The sequence below is a fragment of the Anarhichas minor genome, unplaced genomic scaffold (genome assembly GCF_050575085.1).
Source record: "Anarhichas minor isolate MPS153535 unplaced genomic scaffold, ASM5057508v1 ptg000020l, whole genome shotgun sequence".
Classification (NCBI taxonomy): Eukaryota; Metazoa; Chordata; class Actinopteri; order Perciformes; family Anarhichadidae; genus Anarhichas; species Anarhichas minor.
In genome coordinates, this window is record NW_027466466.1 from 159982 (window position 1) to 186954 (window position 26973).

Below are 26973 nucleotides of genomic sequence, written 5' to 3' on the forward strand. Positions count from 1 at the left end.
TTTCTATATTGAGCAGGAGCTGCGAGGGGCGCACATGTGTTCTGCGAGTGCTTGCATGACTCCTCTCTGTCTGTGTGTTTGCAGGCTCAGTTTGAATTGGCCTTTGTAGTTAGATATAAGCCAGATGAGCAGCCGTCTTTGAGACCACACCATGACGCCTCCACATTCACTATAAACATTGCACTCAATCAACTGGGCGCTGATTACCAGGTGAGTGTGTTTAGAGGTTGGTAGAAATCTGACCATTCCAACAGGTGGTTCATAGTTACTACATCTTAAAAGAACAGCTAGTAATATTAGACAACGCCTGGCAAACTTAGCACCTTAATCTGAATTAAACTGACAATTATGTCAGTGGATGCAAACATAGGCAGGATATGAAACCGTGATTTACAAAAGGATTTGAGCCGTTCCTTCTTGCCTAATTGCCAAATGATCCTTAATCCTGTTTTTAATCTTCAATGTTTATGAAATAATCTAGTTTATAATTTCTCTGTAGCTCCAAACACTTTGTAAGCACTTTCACCAGAGACGGTTTGAGGAATGGCGAACATTACTCGTCCGTATGACCAAAGGTTTTATGAAGAAAACAAACTTTCTCATACAAACTGCAATGATTTGTGTGAAAACCCCAATCAGACACAAATCGTCAAATCACTTGATATACTGAATCGAACGTTTTCATTTCAACTCTCATGGATAGATATCAAATATCACCACAATCAACTGCTGATCAAAGCGGCGATTGAACACATTTTTTCCCTGCAGCAAAATAATTGCAGTATATAACATATTTAAAAGAAACTTAACTGAGATGCATACAGATTATTAATATTAATTGTAAATAAAATAGGACAAGCTAGAATATAAACCATCAACTTGGGACACTTTGAGTTCTACCACTCTATATTTTTCAAATCATTGAACATTTTTGGAAGACATTAGTTAACCAGGTCAAGGAATAATGCAGCACAGTATTCTTTAGAGTCAATTGCACTTATAATGTATTTTATAATACCGTATTTTCCGCACTATAAGGCGCACTTAAAAGCCTTTAATTTTCTCAAAAAACGACAGTGCGCCTTGTAATCCGGAGCGCCTTATATATGGATCAAACGTCAAGAGACTGGGTGGCTTTTTCCACACAGCTCCGTCCCTATTGATTTACGACTCCATGCGCGCCCATATCACCGATGGTGTCAAAAAACAAGTGAAGAAAACTAATTCGGAGTTTGCCGTCATTCCGGGTGGATTAACTAAAGAACTCCAGCCGCTAGATATTGGTGTCAACAGGCCGTTCAAAGCTAGACTGCGAGCTGCGTGGGAGCAGTGGATGACAGAAGGCGAACACACGTTCACCAAGACGGGGAGACAGCGCCGAGCGATTTATGCCACTATTTGCCAATGGATCGTGGATGCCTGGGCTGATATATCAGTCTCAACTGTGGTCCGAGCTTTCACGAAGGCAGGAATAATCACTGAACTGCCAGGCAATAGCAGCGACACTGACTCGGATAATGACGAGAGGGAGCCGGGCATGTTGGATGCCGTACTCGCCCAGAAGCTACTACTCGACTGTAGTAGCTTCTATTCTATGCGCTTTATAATCCGGTGCGCCCTATATATAAAAACAGTTCTAAAATAGGCCATTCATTGAAGGTGCGCCTTATAATCCGGTGCGCTTTATAGTGCGGAAAATACGGTAGTTGTATTTGAATATCGGAATGGGACAGTTATGAATCAGGAATGTGTCCCAGTAAAATCACAGTGAATGCTGGTAATATAATATAGAAGACAGCAATGAACATGGTCACCAGAATAGTTGTTTTAATCATATGATAAGACCATACAGGGTGCACATAGAGGGGGAGAGACAGGAGGTCAACAGGCTTCATGTTGGCCCCTGTTTCAGGATGAAAGTGAAGTGATGAGAGTAGCCCAAACAGTACAGTGTAGCCATGCAGGTTTGATTAAACATGGTGCTGAATCATATCATTGAAAATGAATGCCGTCATATTTCTGGCATGAACATCTTTGTCCCTGATCTTTCAAACTTTCCGTTTGTGAGTCCGTCTTCTTTGCATGAAGCTGCATCCATGTTGTTTTCCTACATCTTCAATATACTGGAGGAGACAGTTATTCAGCCATTAGTCCACAGTATTATTGCTTTATGCTACATGAATTTACAGCTTCTATCCTTGACGTGTGATGATATAGTATGCTGTGTGTTGTATTGAGAACATACAACAAGGCTTTTTGAGGCTTGAACGTAACATTTTTGAAGTACAATATATATGATATTTAACCGTAGATAATAATTTTACAACAACTAATAATAACAGAATATTGATATATATATTGAATTTGGATCTGGAGTTAAAATAGCAGGTTCTGTGGTTGTCGATTAACAAATACATTTTCACATTCATTAGAATTCAAATTTTGTGTCCTGGTGTTTAGTATTACCTTATCCTAAAACTACAGATCCATTTCTTTAGATTGTATATTGATCATGAGAAGTAGTTCTACTTCAGCTGGAGTCAGAGGATGATGTGTGTTGTGCTGTGACTGCAGGGAGGTGGATGCAGGTTCCTCCGCTATGACTGCTCCATTGAAGCTCCTCGTAAAGGCTGGACCATCTTGCACCCGGGCCGTCTCACTCACTACCACGAAGGCCTGCCCACCACCGCCGGCGTGCGGTACATCGCAGTGTCATTTGTGGATCCCTGAACTCCCAAAGATGGCACACAGCGCCGGCTAGTCCACATCAAACAGGACACACACAATGGCCGCCTCCTTCAGCTTCACAGCTGCTCTCTATTTTCTGACTCGGAGCAGGTGACCGTTGCTCTTTTTCATGAGTTAATTTGCTTGTTTCTGTCTTACTTAAAGAATTATATACAACTTATTAGCAGTAGTGCTCTATGATAAACAGACAAACACGGGCGCATAATCGAACAACAACATATAATGTTAGAGGAGAACTGGGTCAAAAGTATCACTTTCAAGCCTTCACAAATATTTGTGACCATCACGTGTCGTCTTTAAAATATGCATTATGGGTACAAGTCCCGGGGGCCTCAGATCTCTGAGGGTTTGAGAGGCTCAGGTTAACTGTGTGTTAGTTGGTGCATCATATTGTGACTAACTGGTTTGGGAATGTGCACCACTTCATCACAATACCAGCTGATATGATAAGATGGTGATTCTTGTGAAGGGGTCCATAAGGTGTGAAGTTAGAGAGAAGTGGTCTGACCAGACCTCTGCAGCCCGCTGCTCATCTCTGCTGCTCCAGGCTGAATTCACTATATTGTATTACACCTCGTCTCTCAAGGATTTCAAATGGGATTTACTTTTTTAGGACTAACACTATTATTTAAATTGTATTATTTTCTTCCTTCAGTAGCTCTTTGTGCTTCAGCCTGACTAACATGAAGTAGTCCACCTGCTCATCTTATTACCCAAACTCCTTGTTCTGGATGTGTTACTTTAGTCCCAGTTCTAAACTAACTTGTTGGCATTTGTTTTTTGTCTATGAATAACAAAGCGCTTCGTCCTCCTGTTGTAAATATGTTGCAACACAAGTTGTTCTCTTAGATCTGTGTTCTCTGTGCAACAGTGTTCATTTACAAACTGCCCTTCAGGCATACGTTGTAGAATACATTGAATATTGAAAGGAAGCCATATTATATCACCACATGTTTTAACAGACAGAGTGTGCAGGGCAGTAAACAAGAGGTTATGCGATTACATTATGGGAAGTATAGGATACAGTGTTTAGGAGCTTAACTGTAATCAGTGTGGGCTGCTTCAGCTCTGACAGAGGTTGTATTACCAGCTGCACCAGGGCCAGCACTCTCACCTAATCTTAAGGCTCTGTCTCAAAGAGAGACTTCATCATCATTCCACATAGAGCCACTGGTTTAAGCTGAGGGCTCCTGGTTTGTCTGGAGTTAAGGTGTGGATCACAAATACAGTGGATCCAGTTGGGCCTTGAGCTGGACTTCTTTCAGGAAATCACCAGAAGTTCAGTTTAGATTTCCTAGAAATATTTGTGAAAATTTGGTCAAATAGTACTTGAGTAACTAACACTAACTGTGCCTTTTTCTGTATCCAAAGCAATTATTTTCGAACTCTTTCTTGAACTGAGACACTCCAAAGCCTGTTACACCTCTTATTTATTTTGTGTATATTTTATTTGATAAAAGACACACCCTGAATTTTTTTCGATTTGCAATAAAACTATTTTTGTGAGATTTCCTACTGGAATCAGAGCTGTAATGTGCTCTCACTGATGGTGGTCAGCTGAGTTGGTAAAAGTGAAACATACTCAGTTGTCATGTCATAACCCTCACTGTACTTTGAACACAACTTGAATAAAGCCATGAACTGAAGTGTGAAATGTGATTAAACTACGGTCACCTGTCATGTTTTTATCTGAAATAAACTTCAGGTATGGAAGACAATAAGGGCCATAACACACTATTGTGAAAGAGACCGACGTTATGTTAGCTGCTATAGATACTTTCTGACCTGTCACCAAGTAACTAAAGAATGGAAATAAATTGAAAATGGTTTAATGACCAGTTTAAAAGCCAAATCAGCATGAATATTTTAAAATATATACAGACTAATGAAGGAACTGGCAGCAGTAACTTTTTTTTTTGGAGTCATGACAACATAGCTTAACACGAGTCCCTTATTACAAGTTCTGACAGTGTTAAAGCCAGCTAACATTATTTCACAATACATTTTGTCTGTGCTCCAGAAACACACTGTGCTATAAGCAGCACTTTTTTTTTTTTTTTTTAATGCTGTGCATTTGTCAAATTGATAATGTTGCCTTGATTTGCAGTGAGTTGAGCTCTCAGGGCCACCGTAGAGTTTAGGCTACAGACATCCTGATAGATGGCTTCAAAGTCTAATATTTGCACTTTTCAAATTCTGCATTCACTTTTTTTTTCTTGGGAGCAGCAGGAACAAGTAGTGAACACAAAACTTACAAATCACTTTGATATAGTGACCTTGTTACAGTGTAACATGAGCATTCATTTGGCAGTTTGCTCAGTTGATGTGCAGAATGGCTAGCATTGTATCGGGTAACAAAAACTCCTGAACACATGTTGACATCTGGAACCAGGTGACAGACGATGCACATTAAACTAGTTTAAGCTCGATAAACACTTTGGAACTTGATCTCTTAAACTGCAGCGACTCCGTTTGAATCCAGGTTATCAACTTCCAACAGCTGGTTTGTTTCAGCCGTAATGCTGGCGATGCTTGAAGGCACTTTCACATTTTCAGGTTTCAAAAATTGTGCTTTACTGGCACACACAAAATAAACTAATCTGCAATCAAGTAAAATAACCATTACTGAACCTAGAGCAGGTAACACATGCTTTCATACTGACCAGTTACCACTAATCAATAAGCTGTTTTAAAGTTTACAAATGATAAAACAGTAGCACACAATTTAGAGTTTTCTAAGTTTAAAGATGAAGTTTAATGCGTTGTACTGGCATTAAATATGAATGTAAAGTTGCAAGAACTTCAAACAAAATGTCCATAATTGGTAATATTTTATAACTTTTATTTAAAAGAAGAGTTTTATGATAAAAAGAGAGACAGACAGAGACAAACTGTAAATTGCTTGTCAGTTAAGATAGAAAAGGGTAGAGAATATACAGCATGTTATTACATTCTAAAGCTCACCATGGAACAAAGAAAAAAGCGACTGAATCCGGAAGTTTATAAAAATCATTACAGAGAGAAAACATCTGAAGGCTTAGAATATGCCGATCTCTACAGCGTGGAGTGAGGCAGGCCGATCACAAGCGGAAGCGGTCAGAGAAGTTGGGTGAGTGGGGGACTGTGAGAGGAAGCTCACTCTTCTTCACGGTTACAGGTTTGTAGTGTCTGATGGGCTGAGCAGAGTGGACCTGGTGAGGTGAAGAAAACAAATGCAGTTACATCACGTTGGAATCTCTAAGACTTCCACCTCTTAATAGAGTTTGTTTACTTTAGAGTCATTAAGTGTCTCCTGAGGAAGCAGCCCTTTGAAGCCGAGGACTCTTACTCAGTAATGGAATGAACTGAGTTTGGCAATGACCTGTTCTTGCCGCAGCCTGGCGACATCCTCCTTCTCCTTCTCCTCCTGCTCTCGTCTCTGCTCCTCCTCCATGAGCATCCTGAGGGCCTCCTTCTCACTGGCCTGCCGCTCGTATTCCTGCCACTCCACGGCCCGACGCTCCGTCGACAGCTCAAAGGCCTCCACAACTGTGGAAGAATCCATTCCTTAGTGCCACGACAGATGGAAGTGAAGCACAGAGAGCGCTTCTCTTCACGAGGTTTGAATAGTGTCAGTGTTCAGTGCTTTGAGCCGTTGATGGCCATGTTAAAACCATCACAATATCACAGGTCTAGGTAAAACCAGGTGTTGGTCAGCTCTGCATGTTAATAGACTTACCCACTGAAGCCCGGGCCTCCTTTTTGGGCTGGAAAGGCTCTTTGTGAGTGACTGTGTTGGGCCTGGCTTTGAATACGACTTCCTCTCGTTTATGCTCTTCTTTCACCTACAGAAACAGCACTCATGAATGAATTTCAAGGTACCATTGGTTATTGACTTTAAACCGTCAGATTGTGTCGTACCATCTGCTCCCAGCGAGTGCCCCTCACAGCTCCCCGCTCATCCAGCAGCAGTCTGAAGGGCTCAGGCTTCGTGGGCTCCAGCTTCTTCTTCTCGGGGAGGAGCACAGTGTCGAAGTCTGGCAGTAGCTGGGCCTTGAACTGCGGTACCTGGAACAGTTCAGAGGAAGCGTTAGGAGAGTGATTTAGTGGTTGTTTCTTTACTCTGGCGGTCTAAAGGACAAGGGTTGCATTTGTGGATCTCCACCTCTTCATTTCGCATTTCCTGCAGCTTCTTCTCTTTCAACGCCCTCCTCTCTCGGTCCCGCTCCTCAAAGGAGAAGGGACAGACTTCCACATGGTGGTTCTCTTGTAGCTGGGGCTGGAAGGGGAGGCCAAAATGAGGCACTGCGGGGGCTTTGATGGGTGAAGGCGGTTTGACCTGAGCAAGAAAAAAAGGGTAGTGTTACCTTAAGTTGAAGAAAAGTCATTATCCTTTAAGTATTAAAACAACCAGATGAGCCCTTACATCCTCAACCTTCTCCATGCGAACCCTCTTCTTCAGGGCAAAAGCTGGAGACTCTGGCACAGTAGGAAGCAGAACTTTCTTCTCCGGCAATCCCTGTTGACGAGAGGAAACCCTTTTTACTACATTCATGGTATAGAAATCAATCACTTAAAAGCCTCACAGGATTTAAACTCACCACGACTCCTTCCAGGATCTTTTTGGGCAGCGGCTGGGCTTTAAAGGTGTGCGCCTTCTCCTCCCCTCCCTGAGGCTTCTTGGTGGCCTGTCTCTCATGGAGACGTTTTTCAATCTGCAGCTCAAAGCCTTCGGGTATAGTGGGTTCCTTCACTGCCGGCCTCTTTGGGTGCTTGACGCTCTCCAGAATTTTCCTGTTTAGCTCCAAGGCTTTGAACTTAAACCTGAGTAAACACAATATTTAATGGAAATTCAATATTAAACACTGACAGGAAGGCACTGCAGGCTAGAGAGTAAACGCTGAACAATCCAGAGTCACAAGCTTCTATCAAAAGTCAGCCCAGACGTTTCCAGTGTCTTGGAGCTCTGATGGTAAAATTCATGAAAATATTACTGATCTAATCTTGCCTACTCAATAGAAAAAGACTTATTTCAAAGATTAAGTGTTCTAACATAAGGTTCCCCAAGTCATTTAGGAACAAGTAGAACAGCTGTAAGTATTTAACGGAACATGCTGGCTTACAACCAAGTAAAGAAAAGGGCAGTTGGACAGCCCACTTTGGGGCTACCATGAAGGTGAGAGGTGGGTGTTGAAAAGGCAGCATCAATAATGATCACGCTGTTTGTTATTTTAACACGGCTTCACGAGGCATCCACCTCTGGCCGGCCTCAGACTGTCAGCTTAAGTCAGACCTGGTGCTGCGTGAGGACGGCTTCAGTAGAGGTTCTTACTTGTGGAGTCTGTCCACCTCTTCAGCTTCCAGGTCAGCACTGCTCTTCACGTTGGTTGGCCGGCTCCTCTGGCGGGTCATCAGGTGAGGGGTGTGAGGCTGGGTGAGCTTCAGCTTATCACACTTCACCGCTGCTGGCCCTAGGAAACAGTTATAACCAAAGTAATTTAAGTTAAACTTAACCCAGAAGAAAACTCCACATCTAGCCCCGACTGTCCTGCACACCTCTCTCTTGACTGCTGCGACTTCGCAGATGGTAGCGGTCAGGGGTTCGTTTCTGGAACTGCTCTATCTGCTCAGCCATGGGCACGTAGGCAGCCGACTCCTCCACCTCTCTCTTGTTGCTGGTCGACAGGTTGAAGGGTTTTGGCACAGTGGCGCCTCTCATAGCCTTTGTCTAAAAAGAATAAAAGGAGAGAGCAACGGTAGAAATTGGGTGCAGGTTTAATGTGCACATGTACATTTGGATGTCTAGTTAACTTTCCTCTCAGCTCACTGTTGAGAATTACGACTAAACTGCAGATTCATCTTGTAACTGAGCTGGAGGACATGACATTTCAGTTCATGCAACATCATCAAGGAGTGTATATTTATTTCTCTTGATCAGGTTTTATATAAGTTTCCATCTAGTGATGAAGGAATTTTGTTTTTGTTGAAACAAAATTAAATGAATCTGGCTTTACTCCAGCAGCCCATTGTGTGCACACTGAACCCTGAAACATGTTGAAGTGAACCATTCGTGGTCCGTTTGACAGTTTGGCCCCCCAGGTTACACTAGAATTCTAAAAATGTGTGAGCATATGAGAAGTACTGACTGGGGAGGAGGCTTTGCGGAGCTGATTGATGAAGTCCACTTCCTTGTGGGCTGCGTTGGATGAGGCGGTCGCCTTGACACGAGTGTTGGTGCTGAAGTGGAACTCTTTGGGCACAGTCGATGTCAGGACCAACTTCTTTGGTGGTGGATCTGAAATAAGTGATGCAGATTTACTTCCAAGAAGTAAACCTGAAGAACGACTTCCAGATCCTTTAAAATGTACTAAACAGCTCGTTAGCTGGCACATAAAAAAAAGGTTGTAGCAAGGACAGTCGCTAATGTTTGCAGCCACACAGAGTCAGTCAGAACTACTCACTGCCAGCCAGAGCAGCCTTGTAGCTGGCCTCATTCTGCCTGCGATGCATCGCCACTTCCTTCTGGAGGTTTCTGATGCGCTCCAGCTCCTGTTCTTCAGAGCTGTTTGGCCTGTTTGGACATAATTATCAGCAACAATACAGCTTTAACATCAGTCCTGTTCAAATCACTTAGACAGCTGGAAACACTTTGGCTCTCTGATGTGGATGTTGTATGAACCTAGCACACTGGAGGAGGCTAGAGCCCAGAGCAGACCTCCCAGTCCTTCAGCATATAACCACACAACAGAAACTCCAGTGGAGTCGGAGAAACTCACTCTGTGTTTGCAGTAGCGGAAGAGGTCTTGGGCGCTGTCCTGGTATTCTGCGGCACCTTGCTACGGAGGACACTAGTGGATCTTCGGGCAAGAGGAGGAGTTCTAGAGCAAACAACCACAGTAAAAAACCAACAAAGGAAATACAACGTGGAGACATTGACGGGGTCCCTTATAAGCAGGTGTTCAGTAAAGGCTTAAAAAGAAACCAGTCAAGGGCATTATGACGACAAGACAGTTTTGAAACTTACTTTTTGTGTTTCTTTGATGGTGGTGGAGCCAGACCGCTGGTCAACTCCTTACGTTTTGAAACCCTAAAAGGAATGAAAGAATAAGAAATAAAACACATGTTTAATCTCAAGTATAGGTCAAGTCCCCAAAAACAAACAGCTGTTTTCTTTCAAACACCTGTCCCGCTGTGAAATCCAGTCTTCAAGCCCGAAACCAAGACAACTCTGGACCATAGACATCACACAACCATCTGTACAGACTGAATAATATTCCATGTATCAAGAAAACTCAATTTGATATGTAAATTAATCTAAATCACAAAAGCAGTACCAAACAAAATTACCTATTAATGCACACTGTAATAGAATCATAACAATGACTGTACAGGGGCCACACACACAGCTTCCAACCAGCTGCCTGACCTTTATACTATGAAGCAATTCACTAAAATAAACTATGTATTAAGTAATCCCTCTCAATCATCTCCTCTGACCCACTAGAGCAGTGTGGTGGTGTCTATCTTTAGAGACCCTAACCCTCTGCCTGGATTTGCTATGCATGTACACTGGGTGTACATGCATAACAACAACAACAACAACAACAAACACAAATAGTGAGAAAAGGCAGCTCTCGCTGCTGTACAGTATGTGATGCTGAAGGTGATACACTGGGCACGTTAGCCTCAGGTGTAGTTGAGCCGGGGGCAGGAGCGGTAAACTCTGAATGTTGTGTTAACAAACGGTTAGCAACAATTCCTGCATAGTAAGCTTTTAAAACACAGCCTACATAAATCTCGCCTCCTCCACTTGTCACATGGTGCTACAGTCGGTTGGTGTGTTTGAAGCTTTGACTGGATATGAGAGGTGAACGGAGTCACTGTGACATCATCCAATGGTTTGGACACAAATGCTAAATGGACTGTACTTGTTTCTCTCTTTTCCAGTCTTGTGTCCACTCAAAGCTCTTTAACACTACATTCACACACTGATGACAGGGGCTACCATGCAAGGTGCCACCTGCCCATCAGGACTCTAACATTCATACACACAGTACAGTAGGAGCAATTTGGGGTTAAGTGTCTTGCCCATGGACACATTGACATGGACTAGAGGAGCTGGGGATCAAACCGTCGATCCTCTGATTTAAGGATGACCCTGCTCTACCACTGAGCCACAGCATTGAGTTCAGCATTGTGTCTGTCACTATCTTGTTCTTTGGAATCAGAAGTGACACGAGAGGGGGCGCTAGGTACAACTGAACGCTGATTAAGATATTTTTAGTCAAACTAAATGTTACAATTCATTTTCATGAAGTGAAAACAGACGGTGAAAGGGTTAAAGATCCGGTCTGGACAACACCGTGGTAGCTATCTGTCAATCACAAGGTAGCCCCGCCCTAAAGCGCACCCTGCTTTATGGTCCATTTTACTCTAAACGGATTACGCTAATGTGCCAGAATCATCGGGCAAGATTGTGTACAATTATGAATCAGTACCACAGATAATTCAGGTTAATTGTGTAGCACACATGTCTTCCATCACAAGTACTTTACCTGCGTGGTTGGGCAGGGGGGTGGTGAGCAGCGCTCCTCTTCGGTCGTGCACCAGTCCGAGCAGGAGAACCATCCCCCCAGGATGTGACCATGTTTGGAGGTGGAGATGTGGACACACTAGGACCTGAAACATTGAGAAATCCATACGAGTTCACATCATGAAACTATATCAACATAAAGGATCCAATTCAATTACTCTTACTTATGAACCCAAGTGGTGTTTGTTTATGGGTTTTAAGAATAGCTTTTAGTTTCTGCAAATGAACCCTTCATAACTTACAGCACTGACTGAATCCCCACAGGAAGAGATTGTAACTGCAAGACTACAGTATCTTTCCACAGAAGGAGCAAGCTACTTTTATTGTATACGCTCAAGTATCTGAATAAATTATTTTTATAGGGACTCATTTATTGTTTAGTAACTTGGGATTAGGGTGAGTAGAATACTCTTTTTTTTTTTTATAGCAAGATGATAAATAAGGACAAACGGTGAACACAGGCCAGCTAACATCATGTAGTAAGAGTATGGGAGAACAGAGTGATGGTGTGTGAGCTATGTGAAAGGATAGGAAAGACTGTAAGTAAATGAAAGAGCAAACAACATTAATTACAAAATATCAAGAAACATGAGCTTTACACTGCAACAAAACAAAAATATGAATTAAGTCAGGGACAGTGCAGCCCCGTCCACTGGCAGCGAGACATGACAAGGGAGCTCCAGAACTCGTCAGCAGGGTCAGCCAGGCCGGGTCAACCAGGTTGTTGTTGTTTCGTTTTGTAGTTATTGACAAGAAATGTTATATATTCATTTCTATTTGGTTTTTAAATGTAATTTGTTGGTTTGTTTTTTGACCGATCGGTTCAGCTTTGGGTCTGTTCAGCACACAGACCCTTTAAGGAGGGGGCCGACCCATTGCGGGTTTGATCCCTTTAAAAACGTTTTCTTTGGGGGTTAGACACGCAGTTGCATAAGTCAGTGGTGACCCAGCCTTCCAGCCCGGTCCAGAGGGAACCATCAGAGTTCAGTGAACTCAGCTTGAGCCGCCTAATATGAATGCATCTTCAGTAATTAGCTATAATGAAATGAAAAACACACCAGAGTCCTTTTCTGCCATGACTTGAGGGGCTACGGTGGCTCTAGGCAGGTCCAGCGCGTGGCTTCTCCTAAAGCCTTGTTCAGGCCCCAAAGGAGTTTTAAGGTGGCCATCTGCTCCTCCAGTCTGTTGTTCTGCACAAGGAGACAGTCACAGATCAAGAAGATGGACTCTTCAGATTCTTTGATGGTTAATTTAACATAAATATTGGCTACTCTATAGTATAGTTTTCATTACCAGTTTCAATTTTGTAGCAATGGTAGAAATACTACTTGTACGATATTGTTAGAACTCAAAATACTCATTCCTCTTCTGATAAGTCACACCGTGCTTGAACACAGCAACACAGTTAACACCCATCCGACCGAAGGGTGACACTGAATGGGTCATAGCGGTCCTCCTGACCAGCTGGGTGCAGAGAAGTGAAATGATTCATGATGCCAGCATTCAAAACAGGACCTTAGGAGAGAAGCTGCTGTCCTAAAGTGTTCAAGTGTTGCCAGGCATCGGCTGCTTTCATAGTGTGCCGCATATATTATTATGTTCGTTATGCACCTCCCATCATGTCAAATTCCTTGCATGTTCAACATACCATGGCAATAAACTGTTGTGATTCTGATATTTGTCTACTTTTGAACCCTTACTGTCACAAGAAATGGAGTGGAGGCCATTCACACATTTTCATTAGGAAATTGCAAAAGTCCTCTTCTACCAGCGAGCCGAGGCCATCAGGACAACTTCTATGAGATGAACCCACATCACTGACTTCCTTTGTGCTGAGATAGATTCTCTTCCAAACACTTTGCTTTAAAAAGAAAAGAAAACGAGCGAGGGTGGAGGTGAAATATCGTATGTGGCTCATGGCGACAAGAGCAACAAAAGACAACACCGGTTACTGCAGACTCAGAGTTTTAACAATAAAAAGACAGCAGCAATACTTTGTCCTGAGCATGTTGCCGTTAGGCTAAATGAATCCAACGTGAACAAAACAGCGGTTGGATCAGAGGATAATATCGGAGAGAGACTTACCAAACCACACATCTTCACTTTCGGCATTGTCCAGATCTATGAAGTCGACTACGTGTGACGGGGCATCGAACTCGTAGCGATCACCGGAGTCGCCTTCAGCCATGTTCTCAAATCGTGTTATTAGTTAGTCACCTAAACAGGAAACAAGTAATGTTAAACACGGAAAATCTTCGGTTAGAAATGCCCTGATGCGTTCAGTTACCGTTAACGTAACGTACACCCGATAGCTGTATGATTAGCTAGATGAGACGGACTGGAATGGACCGAGGGAAAACTTCACAAAACAATTCCACTTTGCCTGGAAGGAAATGTAATGGTACATTGCCGTGGAAATGTACGTTAACGGTATACTACGGAGTGGCCGGTAAGAGTGGTATTTTCTTCACGAATAGTACGTTATGACGTTAACGTGGCCGAGAGAAAACTAACTAAAGCTAACGTTAAACTCGCCTTCATTAGCATGTATCAAACTACTGTTAGCTAATTCGAATTCACACATTAGTAGTATTGGTACAGCTATCTGGGTTAGTAAACTTGAACTCTGAACACAAGGAAACAATTACTGATGTAGCCTCAGTACAAAATAAGTACATTCATTGGAAAAAGCTTACCGAAACCGTCTGTTCTCTGAGCGAATGAAACGACAGAGAGCCGTTAGCGCGTATATCGCTTTCATTTTAAACCAGCCAATGGTTAACATCATGATCACAAGCTCGCTGTTCATTGGCTCATACAAGTCAACTTCCTTTGACCTGACCACGTGATCAACACAAATAAAAATATGATAATATTAATATATCAAATAAAATATGGAACTATGTACGCACGAAACAAAACGAATGCATGGTTCATTAATCATAGAAGTCTGAGCGTATATATTAATAGAGAAAAACAAACGAAGTCTAGAAGCGTTCATGGGTACGGTAATGCTTCCGTCATGGGACCTTCAGAATAAGACAGGTGAGTAAATGTTATTTAGATAAATTATCAAATTAACTCAATTAATGAACAGGGGCCGCTTGGCAGTAGCGTCCACTCATCACACGGTTGGTGGTTGCACGTGTGTTCACAGTAAAGGAACTGATGCTCTATAGTTACTATTGTAGAACAGAAGATTCACAGATTCATTTTTGATGTAAAAAAAGCACTCAATGGATACACATTACATACAATTGTATAGTGGGTCTCCATTAATTTAGGAGCAACAAGGTATCTTAAATAAAAAGAAAGGGATGTTTGTTCTCATCAGACATACCATGAAAAAACAGAGGTGAAAATAACCAAGAATACTTTGTTTAAAAGGACAGGACTGACTAACATGATGCAGCTGGAACCTAGTGAGTTATCTGGGTTGTCTGTGCTCTATATTCAGATTTTGCCTGTGTTAACTGCCAACACGCCTTTAAACCCTTTAATCCTTGTATGCTAACCATAGACTGTATATACAAAGTGGACGTCGTCATCGTGACGTCACCCACTGAATTGCAGACTGCCGTTTAGAAGTCTTGGCCCTTTCTCAATACCAAGTACGCCAAGTATGGACTTTTTTTGGTTATTTTTTTCCGAACCAATGAACAGAAGTTACCATCTTGGAATGCGGAGGAGCGACGTAGAGACGCTATATACGGCTCTGGTAGCGGCAGAGACCTGTCAATCACATTTAGTCCGCCCCAAAACATAGCTTCATGGTCTGTTTGACTCTAAATGGACCATAATTTACCAAATGAGCATCAAGAGATTGAGACCATGAATTCATGTTTTCAATGTTTACTGAGGTAATAAATCAAGTGAGAAGTAGAGTTATTTTCTCATAGACCGATATAATCTGACTTCTTTATGAAACCAGAGGAGTCGCCCCCTGCTTGCCAGTAGAGAGAATGCTCTAGAGTCTAGACACTTCCGCTTTGGCGTGACTCGGCAGAACCGGAGTTTGCCGCCTGGTGCTAACTCAGTCTTCTTCTGTGTATAACTGACAGTTTTGAGGGGGGTTTGGGGGCTAGTTTTGCCTCATGGTGCTAGTTGTGGCCCTTGGAATTGGTGGTTCATCAGTCATTTGGCAAGGGCTGTTGGTGTATTGATTGATTTTTTTGGCCACTTGGGAGCAGAGGATGAAGTTGTAAACACAACAAACAAACGATCACCTTATAAAGTTCACCAGCTAGACCAGGGGTGTCAAACTCATTTTTACTCCGGGCCACATCAGCATCATAGTTTCCCTCAAAGGGCGGCCGGTTGTAACTCTAAGACTGTATAAATGTAACGACACCCTAACATATTGTTAACTAACTCTCTGCATTTGATTATTGTTTATTCAAGTGTAAAAATATTGTACATGCAGTTATATAAATGTAAAATTATATTTAAGCACATTTCTGTTATTATAAATAAATAATAAATAATTTTAATTTAGGGTTAAGAAACCCACATTACTCTATCAAAGATCAAACTTTTAAAGAAAATAACAAAGACAAATATCATCAAACACAAGTTATTACATTAACTTTGTTCAAAGCTATTTTTGTCACCTCTCTGGATCACTAATGTCCCCACCGTCGTCCCGTGCATGGCAGCTACATCCAAGAGCTCCTCACTGAGAGTCAGGTCTTGGATAGATGAGCTGTATCCGTGTTGTCTGTGCTTTCATCAACAGCTAATGAAGAAGACGAGTATCTGCTCGTCTCTTAGCTAGCTGTGTTGTTAGATTGCCTGCTAATTCCTGAACTTGGTCTGCGATGGTGTTTCTTCACAAACTGACATTTGTAAAAGTCTGTATCTGGTCGGAGCTCACCTGCTCACATACCTTTAGCAGCACTGGGCTGTAGCTTTTGTAAATATATTCTGCTGTGATTGCAGTCTGCCTTTTAATTCTTGGACAATTTTATGTTTTTCTTGGAGGCAAAATTTTGCTCCGTGTTTGGTGTCAAAATGCCGACGTGAATTGTATTCCTTCATCACCGACACGCATCATAACACAGAAGACAGACCCGTTTTTCTCCTTCAAGCACAAACATGTATTCGCTTTCCCATCTTTCATTACATTTTCTTCCCTCTGCATCAATTTTTCTCTTCGTGGACATTTTGGGATTATTTTTCGATCTTTTTCAACTCAATCACTTGTTGGAAAACCTCTTTACGGTCTGTTCCCTCTCCTGTCCACCTGTTGTGATAGTTTTAATGTCGGTACACAGACAACATGCTATCTCATAATTTCAACTTTCTATCTCATAATTTCGACCATGGGGATACTTTTATTTTTTGAAGTCTAACTATTCTTTTTCCAAAATAAAAAATATTTTTTATTTTTTATGCTGGTGGATTCGCGGGCCACATAAAATGACGTGGCGGGCCGGATTCGGCCCGCGGGCCTTGAGTTTGACCGTGTGAGCTAGACAGACTCTATCTGTGTCTGTCTGCTGTTTGGGCACAAGGCAGACTAAGAAGTGATCCAACTCACCGTGATGGCATCTATCGGTTTGTGGGCTGTAACGATGCACCGCCGTTACTTAGACCACGATAGTGTGCGAGATAGGGTGTGATAGAGTCAAGGAACACACATGTTTATTGTATGTATTTATTGTGGGACTGTGGATGCTGGGAGCCATGTGCACAGCTAGGACACAAAGCTGGTCCTGTTGTTCTCCCTGCAAACAAACTGCAGTCAGTGACAACGTGATTAGACTTGACTGTAGTAAATGTCTATGTGGCAGAACATTATCATGTATATATTGCAACAATTTACCTCTGCATGTTTCCTCTTCCCAGGGTGTTCGGGCAAAATACTTCCCCGGGGGCTCGAGCACCCATTTATAGTTCCGGGAAATACCAACTACAGGAAGCGGGTAGGGGGAAGTGAAAATAGGTGTTGCTGTGTTTAGTTAGATAAATGATGGTGTTTATCATTTACTTTATTTCTAGGCATTCTAATTAGTTGTTCATTATTATAGATACTTGTGGTGTGGGTAAAATCTGGTAAATATTTATTATACATATATGTTTAGCAATATACTTACCCGTAGATGGCAGGGCTGGTCCAATTAGCTGGAGCAGGTGTGTATATAAGGGCCTCATTTTGTTTGTGTGGGAGGTAGTGAAGGCAACTAGATACTGGTGTCAACGTTGGTGCGATGGTCGACCTTTTAAAAATAAAAAGAAGCATCTTCTGAAACTACTCTGGACTCCTGAACTCTTCATTTGCCCCCATGGCCAGTCGGGCATGTTTACAAGTGGCGGCAGTGGTAAAGGCCTGTCGATATATTGATGGGACCAAGGACGAGAAGGAAAAAGAAGAGCGAGCACCAGGAGAGCCCAGAGAAGGGGGGACCAGAGACTTCAGCGGTTCAGCAAGCGACTGCAGCAGCCAGGATGCCTCACAACATGGAGGAGTTGACAAACCTGGTACAGTCGCTGGTTCGCTCCCAAGCAGCAAGAGATGAACTGATTGAAAAAGAGACCACACGCCAAGACCAGAGATGGAGAAGTATGGAGCACGACGTTCATCGGATTCAAGCGCAGGTGACTGAAATGAGGGGTGAATATGACAGCAGAGTGGATAATCTAAGCATTGATGATGACGTAGAGGAGGGAGGTCCGAGGATGATGGCCAGCCAGCAGAATGAGCCACTACAACCTCTACAGCGGGCCCCACACATCCACAGAGACCCTAAGTTTATACCTCTCTCTGCAGATGATGGCATTGAACATTACCTCACAATGTTTGAAAGAATGGCTAATGTCTGCCATTGGCCAAAAGAAGAGTGGGCTATTCATCTAGTTCCTTTGCTCACAGGTAAAGCACGCAGTGCCTATGTGCTTATGGAAGTATCAGAGTCTGAAGAGTATGAAAAGGTCAAAGAAGCTATTTTAGCTAAATATGAGATCACAGCTGAGACATACAGACGAAGGTTCCGTGCACTGGACATTAATCGTGGTGAAACACCGCGTGAACTGTATGTGCGGTTGAAGGACATGTTTACCAAATGGGTAAAACCAGAGAGCTCCACTGTACAAGAGATTTCTGAGTTCTTGATTCTAGAACAATTTCTGAGGATGGTTGAGCCAGAGCTGGAGGTTTGGATCCGGGAACGTGACCCCGAGACGGCAAAAGAGGCTTCCCGCCTTGCAGAGGTTTTCCTGTCAGCCAGAGCCGGGAACAGAAGAACCACCTTTGGCCGTGACAGCCACTTCACCGGACACAGTAAGTCCAATGGGGGTGAAAGGGGTGGTCAAGCGCAGGTTAGGCCTCCATACAGTAGCAGACAATTCTCTCCCAGTAAATCCAATGCCAGTAAAAAGCCTTTCTCCAGTTCTAGGCCAGATACACGGTGCTATCAGTGTAATGCCCTAGGTCACACTCAGTACACATGCCCTGCAACCAGACAAAGTAAGCCTTCTCTTTTGTGTTCAGACCCACTCACGCATTTCCTGTTCAAAAAAGAGCGCTCATTGCCCCAGTGTTGGTGAATGGTCAGCGTGAGGAGGCACTCTTGGACTCGGGCAGTTTTCAGTCTGTGGTTCGGTCTAGTATAGTACCCAGAGAACTGTGGAGTGAGACCACTTCCAACATTAGTTGTGTCCACGGTGATGAAAAAAGGTACCCCACAGCTGAGGTTTATCTTACTGTAGGTGGGCAGACTTACCTCTTGTCAGTAGCATTAGCACCCAAACTACCCTATGCTGTTATTCTGGGCCCACACTGTTAGATTTGATACAGCAGGCTAAGTGGGAGGGCCAGGCTACCGCTGAGGGACAGATAGAGGGCACTGTAGAGGCACCAGTCCAGAAGGTTGAGCAGCAGCTGGACCCCCCCACCTAAAGTAACTGCATGCAACATGGTCACAACTAGGGCACAGAAAGACAGGAATAATCTTGAGGAGTTACCTTTTTACAATGCTGAGTTGGAGGCAGGGACAATTAAGCAGCCCAAGTCCAGAGCCCAGAGAAGGCGAGATAAGGTTTTGGCTACGGCCAAGAAGCAGTGTGAAGGTGTGACAAAGCCCAACCAGCCTTTCGATTTTCACATCCCTTCTGACATAGCAGCATTGCAGCTAACGGATCCAGCACTGAAATCCTGGTTTGATAAGGTCAGAGGTTGAGGGTGAGAGACGGGGCAGGATAGACTGTTTAGCAGAAGCTACCTATGTGGTTACAAATGGCATCCTTTATCAGCGGCAGGGGAAGGATGAAGCCTTAGTTTTGCCACAGAGTCTTAGTCAGAAAGTCATGGAGCTGGGTCATTCTATCCCCTGGGCAGGCCACCTAGGATTTCAAAAGTCCCTCAACAGGATTGCCAGGAGATTTGTTTGGCCAGGCATGTATGTCCAGATTAAGAATTTTTGTGCTTCATGTCTTGAATGTCAATTAACATCACAAAGGGGAGTAGCCCGAGCTCAGCTTCAGCCGTTGCCTATCATTGCTACCCTATTTGATAGAATAGGCATGGATGTAGTAGGGCCCCTTGAGAAAAGTTCATCAGGCAATAGGTACATCTTGGTCATTTGTGATTATGCCACCCGCTATCCAGAAGCCTTTCCCCTCAGATCTGTTAAGGCCAGACAGGTTGCCAATTGTCTGTTACAACTGTTTGCCAGAGTAGGCATACTGAAAGAAGTCCTTACAGACTGTGGCACCAACTTTATGTCCAAACTGCTACAAGTGTATCAGCTCTTAGGAGTAAAAGGCATTAAGACCACCCCATATCATCCCCAGACGGACGGGCTGGTGGAAAGGTTTAATCAAACACTTAAAAGCATGCTGCGGAAGTTTGTCTCCCAAACAGGCTCGGATTGGGATCAATGGTTGCCGTACTTGCTGTTTGCATACCGGGAGGTGCCACAGGCCTCAACAGGATTCTCACCGTTAGAGCTTCTTTAAGGACACCAGGTGAGGGGGCCATTGGACCTCCTGAGAGAACACTGGGAGAATCCGACTGGAGACCAGGAGGATGTGGTTTCCTATGTGGTTAAGATGCGAGAAAGATTGGAAAAAATGACAGTTCTTGCACAGGAACACATGAGAACTGCGCAGGCTAACCAGAAGACCTGGTACGACAAGAAGGCCAGGGAAAGGATGTTTCATCCAGGACAGCAGGTCTTGCTTCTACTGCCTTCCAGTGACTGTAAGCTGTTGGCCAAATGGCAGGGGCATTATGAAATCACCAAGCGCCAGGGTAAGGTCAAATATGAGCTTTACATGCCTGACAGAGTGAAAAAGCATCAGTGTTTTCATGTTAACCTTCTGAAGGAGTTTCAAGAGCCTGCACCACCAAACCAGCTGCCGGTCCAGCAGCAGCAGCTCCTGATCCGTGCCCTGGATGAGGAGGAAGAGAGAGAGAAGTAGTTTCCCAGCGATATCTCGGAAGCCAGTTCGTTTGAGCTGTCCCACCTCCATCCGGAACGGCAGGTGCAGATCAAAGCATTAATCGACCCAGAGCTATTCCAACTAAAGCCTGGCTTCACAACTCTGGTCCGGCATACGGTCCACCTGAAGGAAAGCGCCATTCCTCGTCGGAAGTGGTATAGGATCCCTGAACGGCTGGTGCCAAAGCTCAAGAAGGAAATTGAGCTGATGCTACAGCTGGGGATAATTGAAACGTCGACCAGTGAGTGGTGCAGTCCGGTGGTGTTGGTCCCCAAAAAGGATGGTTCGCTGAGGTTCTGTATTGATTTCAGGTACCTGAATGCAGTTTCAAAGTTTGAATCCTACCCAATGCCCCGGATCGATGAGTTGCTTGAGTTGGGAGCTCCAAGTTCATCAGCACGCTGGACCTGAGCAAGGGGTATTGGCAGCTTGCCCTGGCTCGGGAGACCAAGGAGCTGACAGCCTTCAAGACACCCTATGGGATGTTTCAATTCAAGGTGATGCCATTCGGTCTCCAGGGGGCACCGGCTACGTTTCAACGGCTCATGGACCAGGTGTTGAGGGACGTTCCACAGTTTGCGGCTGCCTACTTGGATGATGTCGTCATCTTCAGCCAGACATGGGAGGAACATGTTTCTCACCTGCGACAGGTCCTCCACCTGATCAAGCCTGCTGGGCTAACCATCAACCCACTCAAGTGTGCCTTTGCCCAGAAGCAAGTGGAGTACTTGGGCCACGTGGTTGGACAAGGCGTGGTCAAGCCTCGAGTGGGAAAGGTGGATGCCATTCATTCATATCCTGTGCCCACCACCAAGAAGAAGGTTCGTGCCTTTATGGGGCTTGTGGGGTGGTACAGCAAATTCATCCCCCACTTTGCTGAGAAAGGAGCCATACTCACCGACCTCACCAAGAACTCGGCCCCAAACAAAGTCAGATGGAATGAAGGATGTGACCAGGCCTTCAAAGACCTCAAGGGGGCAATTTCAAGTGAGTCTGTTCTCCACAGTCCTGACTTTTCTCAACCATTCATTCTGTAGACAGATGCCTCAGGGGTTGGTCTTGGAGCAGTGCTTCTTCAGGAGACGGATGGAGAGAGACGTCCGCTGTTCCTGAGTCGTAGGCTCCTGGACCGCGAGACAAGATACTCTACTGTGGAGAAGGAGTGTTTGGCCATGAAGTGGGCCATTGAGTCATTGAGGTACTACTTGCTGGGACGTCACTTCATCCTTGAGACGGATCATCGTGCTCTGCAATGGCTAAATCGGATGAGGGACTCCAACACGCGTCTCACGGCATGGTACCTGTCCCTACAACCCTATGACTTTACAGTCATGTACCGTCCGGGGAAAGCCAACCTTGTGGCAGATTGTCTCTCCAGAGTACATGAAGACTGAGGTACTGTACTCTCAGGAGAGGGGGGAGGAAATGTAACGACGCACCGCCGTTACTTAGACCACGGATAGTGTGCAAGATAGGGTGTGATAGAGTCAAGGAACACACATGTTTATTGTATGTATTTATTGTGGGACTGTGGATGCTGGGAGCCATGTGCACAGCTAGGACACAAAGCTGGTCCTGTTGTTCTCCCTGCCAACAAACAGACAACTGCAGTCAGTGACAAAGTGATTAGACTTGACTGTAGTAAATGTCTATGTGGCAGAACATTATCGTGTATATATTGCAACAACTTACCTCTGCCTGTTTCCTCTTCCCAGGGTGTTCGGGCAAAATACTTCCCCGGGGGCTCGAGCACCCATTTATAGTTCCGGGAAATACCAACTACAGGAAGCGGGTAGGGGGAAGTGAAAATAGGTGTTGCTGTGTTTAGTTAGATAAATGATGGTGTTTATCATTTACTTTATTTCTAGGCATTCTAATTAGTTGTTCATTATTATAGATACTTGTGGTGTGGGTAAAATCTGGTAAATATTTATTATACATATATGTTTAGCAATATACTTACCCGTAGATGGCAGGGCTGGTCCAATTAGCTGGACCAGGTGTGTGTATATAAGGGCCTCATTTTGTTTGTGTGGGAGGTAGTGAAGGCAACTAGATACTGGTGTCAACGTTGGTGCGATGGTCGACCTTTTAAAAATAAAAAGAAGCATCTTCTGAAACTACTCTGGACTCCTGAACTCTTCATTTGCCCCCATGGCCACTCGGGCATGTTTACATGGGCCCAATCCCAATGTCCACAGGCAGACTCACGGACTTCCAGACGATTTTCAAATCATTGAGTGCTTTAAGGCTCTCTTGCAGACATTTTTAGTCCTTTATGAACACTTTCTGTAAAGCCCTTTGGTGGGAATTATCCACAACTCATATCGTAGTGATATTAAACACGGGGTAACCAGGGGAAGCCCGGAGGCGTAAACATAAAGTAAAGAATGAGGACAACACATGCATGCCTCTCAAAGGCTCTCAACATGGCAGCGCGGCTCTTGCTCTTGCTGACCAACCTGAGGGTGGATGCTATGCTTTAGCGACGATGCCGTGGGTCATGGACGGCGTTATCGGTTTAAACCACTGTATGAGAGCAGGGCAGAGTAATAGCCGTGAGCTAACCAGTAGGGCATGCCTACGTGCACTAAAAGCATCAAGGTATCGTGAAAATTGCTTCAAAGTGCTCTCCACTTCATATTTATACCATTTCAAGCCCCTGCAGCCTCTCACATTAAACCATTTGCCATGTGACGTAAGTGAAGTCTCTGAGGGTTCATGGTTTAAGGCCTTTAGGGGTATAGAGTGCTAAAAACGGCAATGAGTCAGCATTTTTGCACTTCTGGTTTGTCTCAAAGTTAGTGGGTATTTTAATGGGTTTTTGGTGAGATGCCTGAAATAAGGTCTGTGGTTAAGAGTTTTTAAAGTTTTTTTACGATATAAAATAGGTCAGTTAATACCCCTCTGGTGAAATTAGAAGCTTTGACTCTCAAAAAAGGCGTTTGCTAACAAGTGGCTTATTGAGTCTACTAAAAGTCATCACATCAACTAATCTGCCTTCATAGCTTTTTTTTGTGTAGAGTTGCACTCTTGCACCATGGTGTAGTTCTTTTAGAGCCTAACGTTAGCTTATTTTCCGCAATAATACAAAATCCAACCAGTGCATGCTAACGTCCTGTTGGACTACGAAAATACATCATCCCTGTAGCTCTTTGCAGGGAATCAGGCCCTTGATTTTGGCATTTTGGCGATCGCCGGTCTACTTTACGATCACTCAGACACATTGAAATAGAAAGACATTCAAGTTTATATTCTACATAGGATAATTATTGTCATTTAATAATTAACACCATTATTATATAGTAATATAAAGACTAACTAAATAAGTTTTGTTTCTTATTAGTTACATGTTGGAAGTGAATAGATATATATAAAATTAAACGTAAGGGTTGTCACTTCATATTCATCAACATGAATACCATTACTTTATGACTGTATGAGTATGATTGATAAATCTGTGTAAGATAAACATATCGTTTGTTTTCATAGACGGCCGAAGTGTTGTTTCCTATGCTAAAGGAGCTAATAAAGGAAGCATTGAAGCACCTTTCCTTAGCATTTAGAGAATTCGAACAGCTCTTATCATGGAGGACACTTAGATACTTCTGGGTCATTTCACTCAGTGAGGAAGCTTCCTAAGCAAAAAGGACTATTCGACCACAGCCCCGCTCTTCACAACAGCCTCCCTTTGGAGAAGGATTTTGTCCCCGTTCCCACTGTCTCTATATCCATGTACTGTAGTTCACGCAAGCTGTGGTTCTGACTATTAAAGGTAGTACAAGGAACTTTCATTTTGTGTTCATTTTGGCGGTCCCTGTGGACTAAAGTGGTAGTGATTCCAGCACCAGATTCCCTTTAGATAACCTCTCATTTTACAGCAGCAGGGTCTGACAGTCTGCCCTGCTCAGTCCTGGTCCTGGGTCCTGGTTCTCCTGTGCCTCCTTTCCCCACAGCGGGCCCAGCAAGACACTTGTGCTGGTTGCTGAGCTCTCCTCCCTCCGGAGCTTCTGACTGCAGGTCGCAGGCTGCAGCGAGGCCAGATCTGTACACGGTGGACCGGTCTCTGCTGGAGGATCTGGGTCCGTCCAAGGTGGACCGGTCTCTGCTGGAGGATCTGGGTCCGTCCAAGGTGGACCGGTCTCTGCTGGAGGATCTGCGTCCGTCCACGGTGGACCGGTCTCTGCTGGAGGCCCCGCTGGAGTCTGAGCTGAAGGAGTTTCTGGTGAACCTGCATGATTTCATCTGGTTTCACCAGAATCCGACCCGGTGGCACCGATGACAAGCATTAAGAATAACTCTATAGAAATAGACCATCTTCTCTCTGATGGTCTGGTTCACTGATGGAGGTCATATAGAGGATCAGGACTACACTGAGACTGGTTCATGACCTGTTGAAGTTTCTCACAGTTACTTTAGGTGTATAAACTGATGATTACGGATGGTCACACATCCTGGTTTTGAACTCTCGTTTAGTTTTACCCAACATAATAAATCACATGGGCATTTTAACAGGCTGACCACAAATGTAGTGCGACATGTGATTCTGGCTCTGATCTTGATGTCAACACAGTTCTCAGGATGGATGAACTGATTGCCCTTTATCATAGAAAAGCATTATCAAATGATTATCAAAAGGTTTCTTAAGCCAAATCTGACTTTAGGTCATCACGTAAGTTGGGGGACCTCTTATGAAACAATCTGGGCAGTTTGAAATGGACTTTCTATGAGAGCATCACTTTTCAATAGGGCTGTCCAGATGCAATCTCAAAGATGGACATCTGTACCGATCGAGGCCTTCTTTAACTGATCGGTGGGCTGTATTGAGCTAGAGCCAGATCTCATCCAGTTGTCACACAAGTGTTTTCATGGTTTCATGCACAGCAACGCAACGAGTGCAGCCGCCGTCAACTCTCCGCTGTCTCTCTGCAGGGTTCTGTGTGTGAGCATGACCCAGAAAACCAGCACACTCTACAAACTACAGCAAAACACTCTTTATGCATGTTATTTACTTACGTTTCATTTCAGCTCATTACTGTCAACTATGGTGCGTAGTCCACCGACGACAGCCAACGACAACCACACTGCAACCAAGCCCCCCGAGCATAAGGCAAACAAGAGTCAATTATTAACGTAATCCGAGGTAAAGATCAACTAAACACAGTTCATTTAACTCAAAGTTTGCATTTGAGCAACTAAACAGTTTTAAAGGAAGAAATTCCCTTGAGACAGCAACAAGGCCAAAAAGATTACAGAGGAAATTTGTTACTTTATACTTATTTTATAAAAAATAGAAATAATTACTGTTAAGAAACAGCTTGAATGCAGGCAAAAAACGAAATTGCTAATGCAGTGCAGAGCTATTCAATTGACAAGCATATACACTAGATTGATTTTTATAACTTCAATGTAATTGAAGTGTGCACTATGCAGCTGTATTCTTCAGGAAAATACAAGTAGTAGATTGAGGCCCGGTATCAGCAGATGCTCTATAATAAATGACTCAGATCGGGGGCAAAACACTTGATCGGGTCATCCCTTCTTTAAAATATGCCAATATCCACAAACTACATGTACTGACATAGATGGAGGACAATAGGTGGATACAGATGGTAGATCTGAGAAGTCAGACGACCGCTGAACTTGGCATTCTTTATTGAGATGGTTGTCCAATAGACTTCAGCTTGTCATTTAAAGATTAATCCCAATTAAAATGTGTCCAATCCTCAGTAGACTTCCTGTCTGACTTCACATTATTTTACAGTATTAATAACAGAGAATACACAACATGAAGAAAACAGTAATGAGAGAATTCTAGACTAAAACTTTGGTGATCAGGGAAAAAACATAGAACTGACAGTCAAGCACAAAGGACGGCTGATGCTGTGGGGTAGGAGTCAGTGGAGAGGGCCTGAGTTGCCACTTTGAAGGGTTTCAAAGTGTCTTTTAGTTGCTCAACCATCGACCCCTCAGAAGTGCTAAGCTCCAAATGGGACTTTTCAGAGACTACGGCTGCCACTGCTGCTTGTTGCAGAGATGCACAACAGATCATGTCGTAGGTGGTGTTCCATCTGGTGCAGCAGTCAGTTGTTAGTCGCTCCATTTCTAATCCAAGGAGCTTTTCTTCCAGCAGGCTGCTGTCTGACGGAGACCTTCCCAAATGAGCTGCAGTTTGCTTTAATCTGGAGAGGGTCGCGTCAACAGCTTTCACC

General features: G+C 43.8%; 2 protein-coding genes across 6 annotated transcripts in view; one reads left to right on the plus strand and one right to left on the minus strand.

The window, feature by feature from the left end:
* plod1a (procollagen-lysine, 2-oxoglutarate 5-dioxygenase 1a) overlaps nt 1-4412 on the plus strand; it is a 26343-nt gene extending 21931 nt beyond the window's left edge. For all 4 annotated transcript variants that reach the window (XM_076095318.1, XM_076095317.1, XM_076095319.1 and 1 more), the window contains 2 exons: nt 85-210; nt 2575-4412. In XM_076095318.1, the coding sequence (XP_075951433.1) occupies nt 85-210; nt 2575-2730 (282 nt within the window). In that variant the 3' untranslated portion in view covers nt 2731-4412. The remainder of the gene's footprint in view (nt 1-84; nt 211-2574) is intronic.
* A 1161-nt stretch (nt 4413-5573) lies between these two features.
* Nucleotides 5574-14087, minus strand: tpx2 (TPX2 microtubule nucleation factor). 2 transcript variants are annotated; one of them, XM_076095533.1, is made up of 17 exons: nt 14017-14087; nt 13406-13537; nt 12379-12510; nt 11283-11406; nt 9752-9814; nt 9504-9605; nt 9189-9298; nt 8874-9022; nt 8284-8455; nt 8060-8198; nt 7329-7551; nt 7154-7246; nt 6893-7066; nt 6649-6795; nt 6467-6572; nt 6110-6276; nt 5574-5939 (listed from the first exon to the last, which is right to left on the minus strand). In XM_076095533.1, the coding sequence occupies exons 2-17, from the start codon at nt 13506-13508 to the stop codon at nt 5829-5831; spliced, it is 2115 nt and encodes a 704-aa protein (XP_075951648.1). In that variant the 5' UTR covers nt 13509-13537; nt 14017-14087; the 3' UTR covers nt 5574-5828. The 2 variants fall into 2 exon arrangements, with proteins under 2 accessions (XP_075951648.1, XP_075951649.1); XM_076095534.1 differs by lacking the exon at nt 12379-12510.
* Nucleotides 14088-26973: the final 12886 nt, after the last annotated feature.

Excerpts from the sequence above, each read along its gene's own strand:
- tpx2 (XM_076095533.1), bottom strand. The coding sequence starts at position 13,508 with ATGGCTGAAGGCGACTCCGGTGATCGCTACGAGTTCGATGCCCCGTCA. Across the intron at positions 8,199-8,283 it reads TCGCAGCAGTCAAGAGAGAG|GGCCAGCAGCGGTGAAGTGT; the intron begins GTGTGCAGGACA and ends ACTGTTTCCTAG. Across the intron at positions 6,796-6,892 it reads AGGAAATGCGAAATGAAGAG|GTACCGCAGTTCAAGGCCCA; the intron begins GTGGAGATCCAC and ends GAACTGTTCCAG.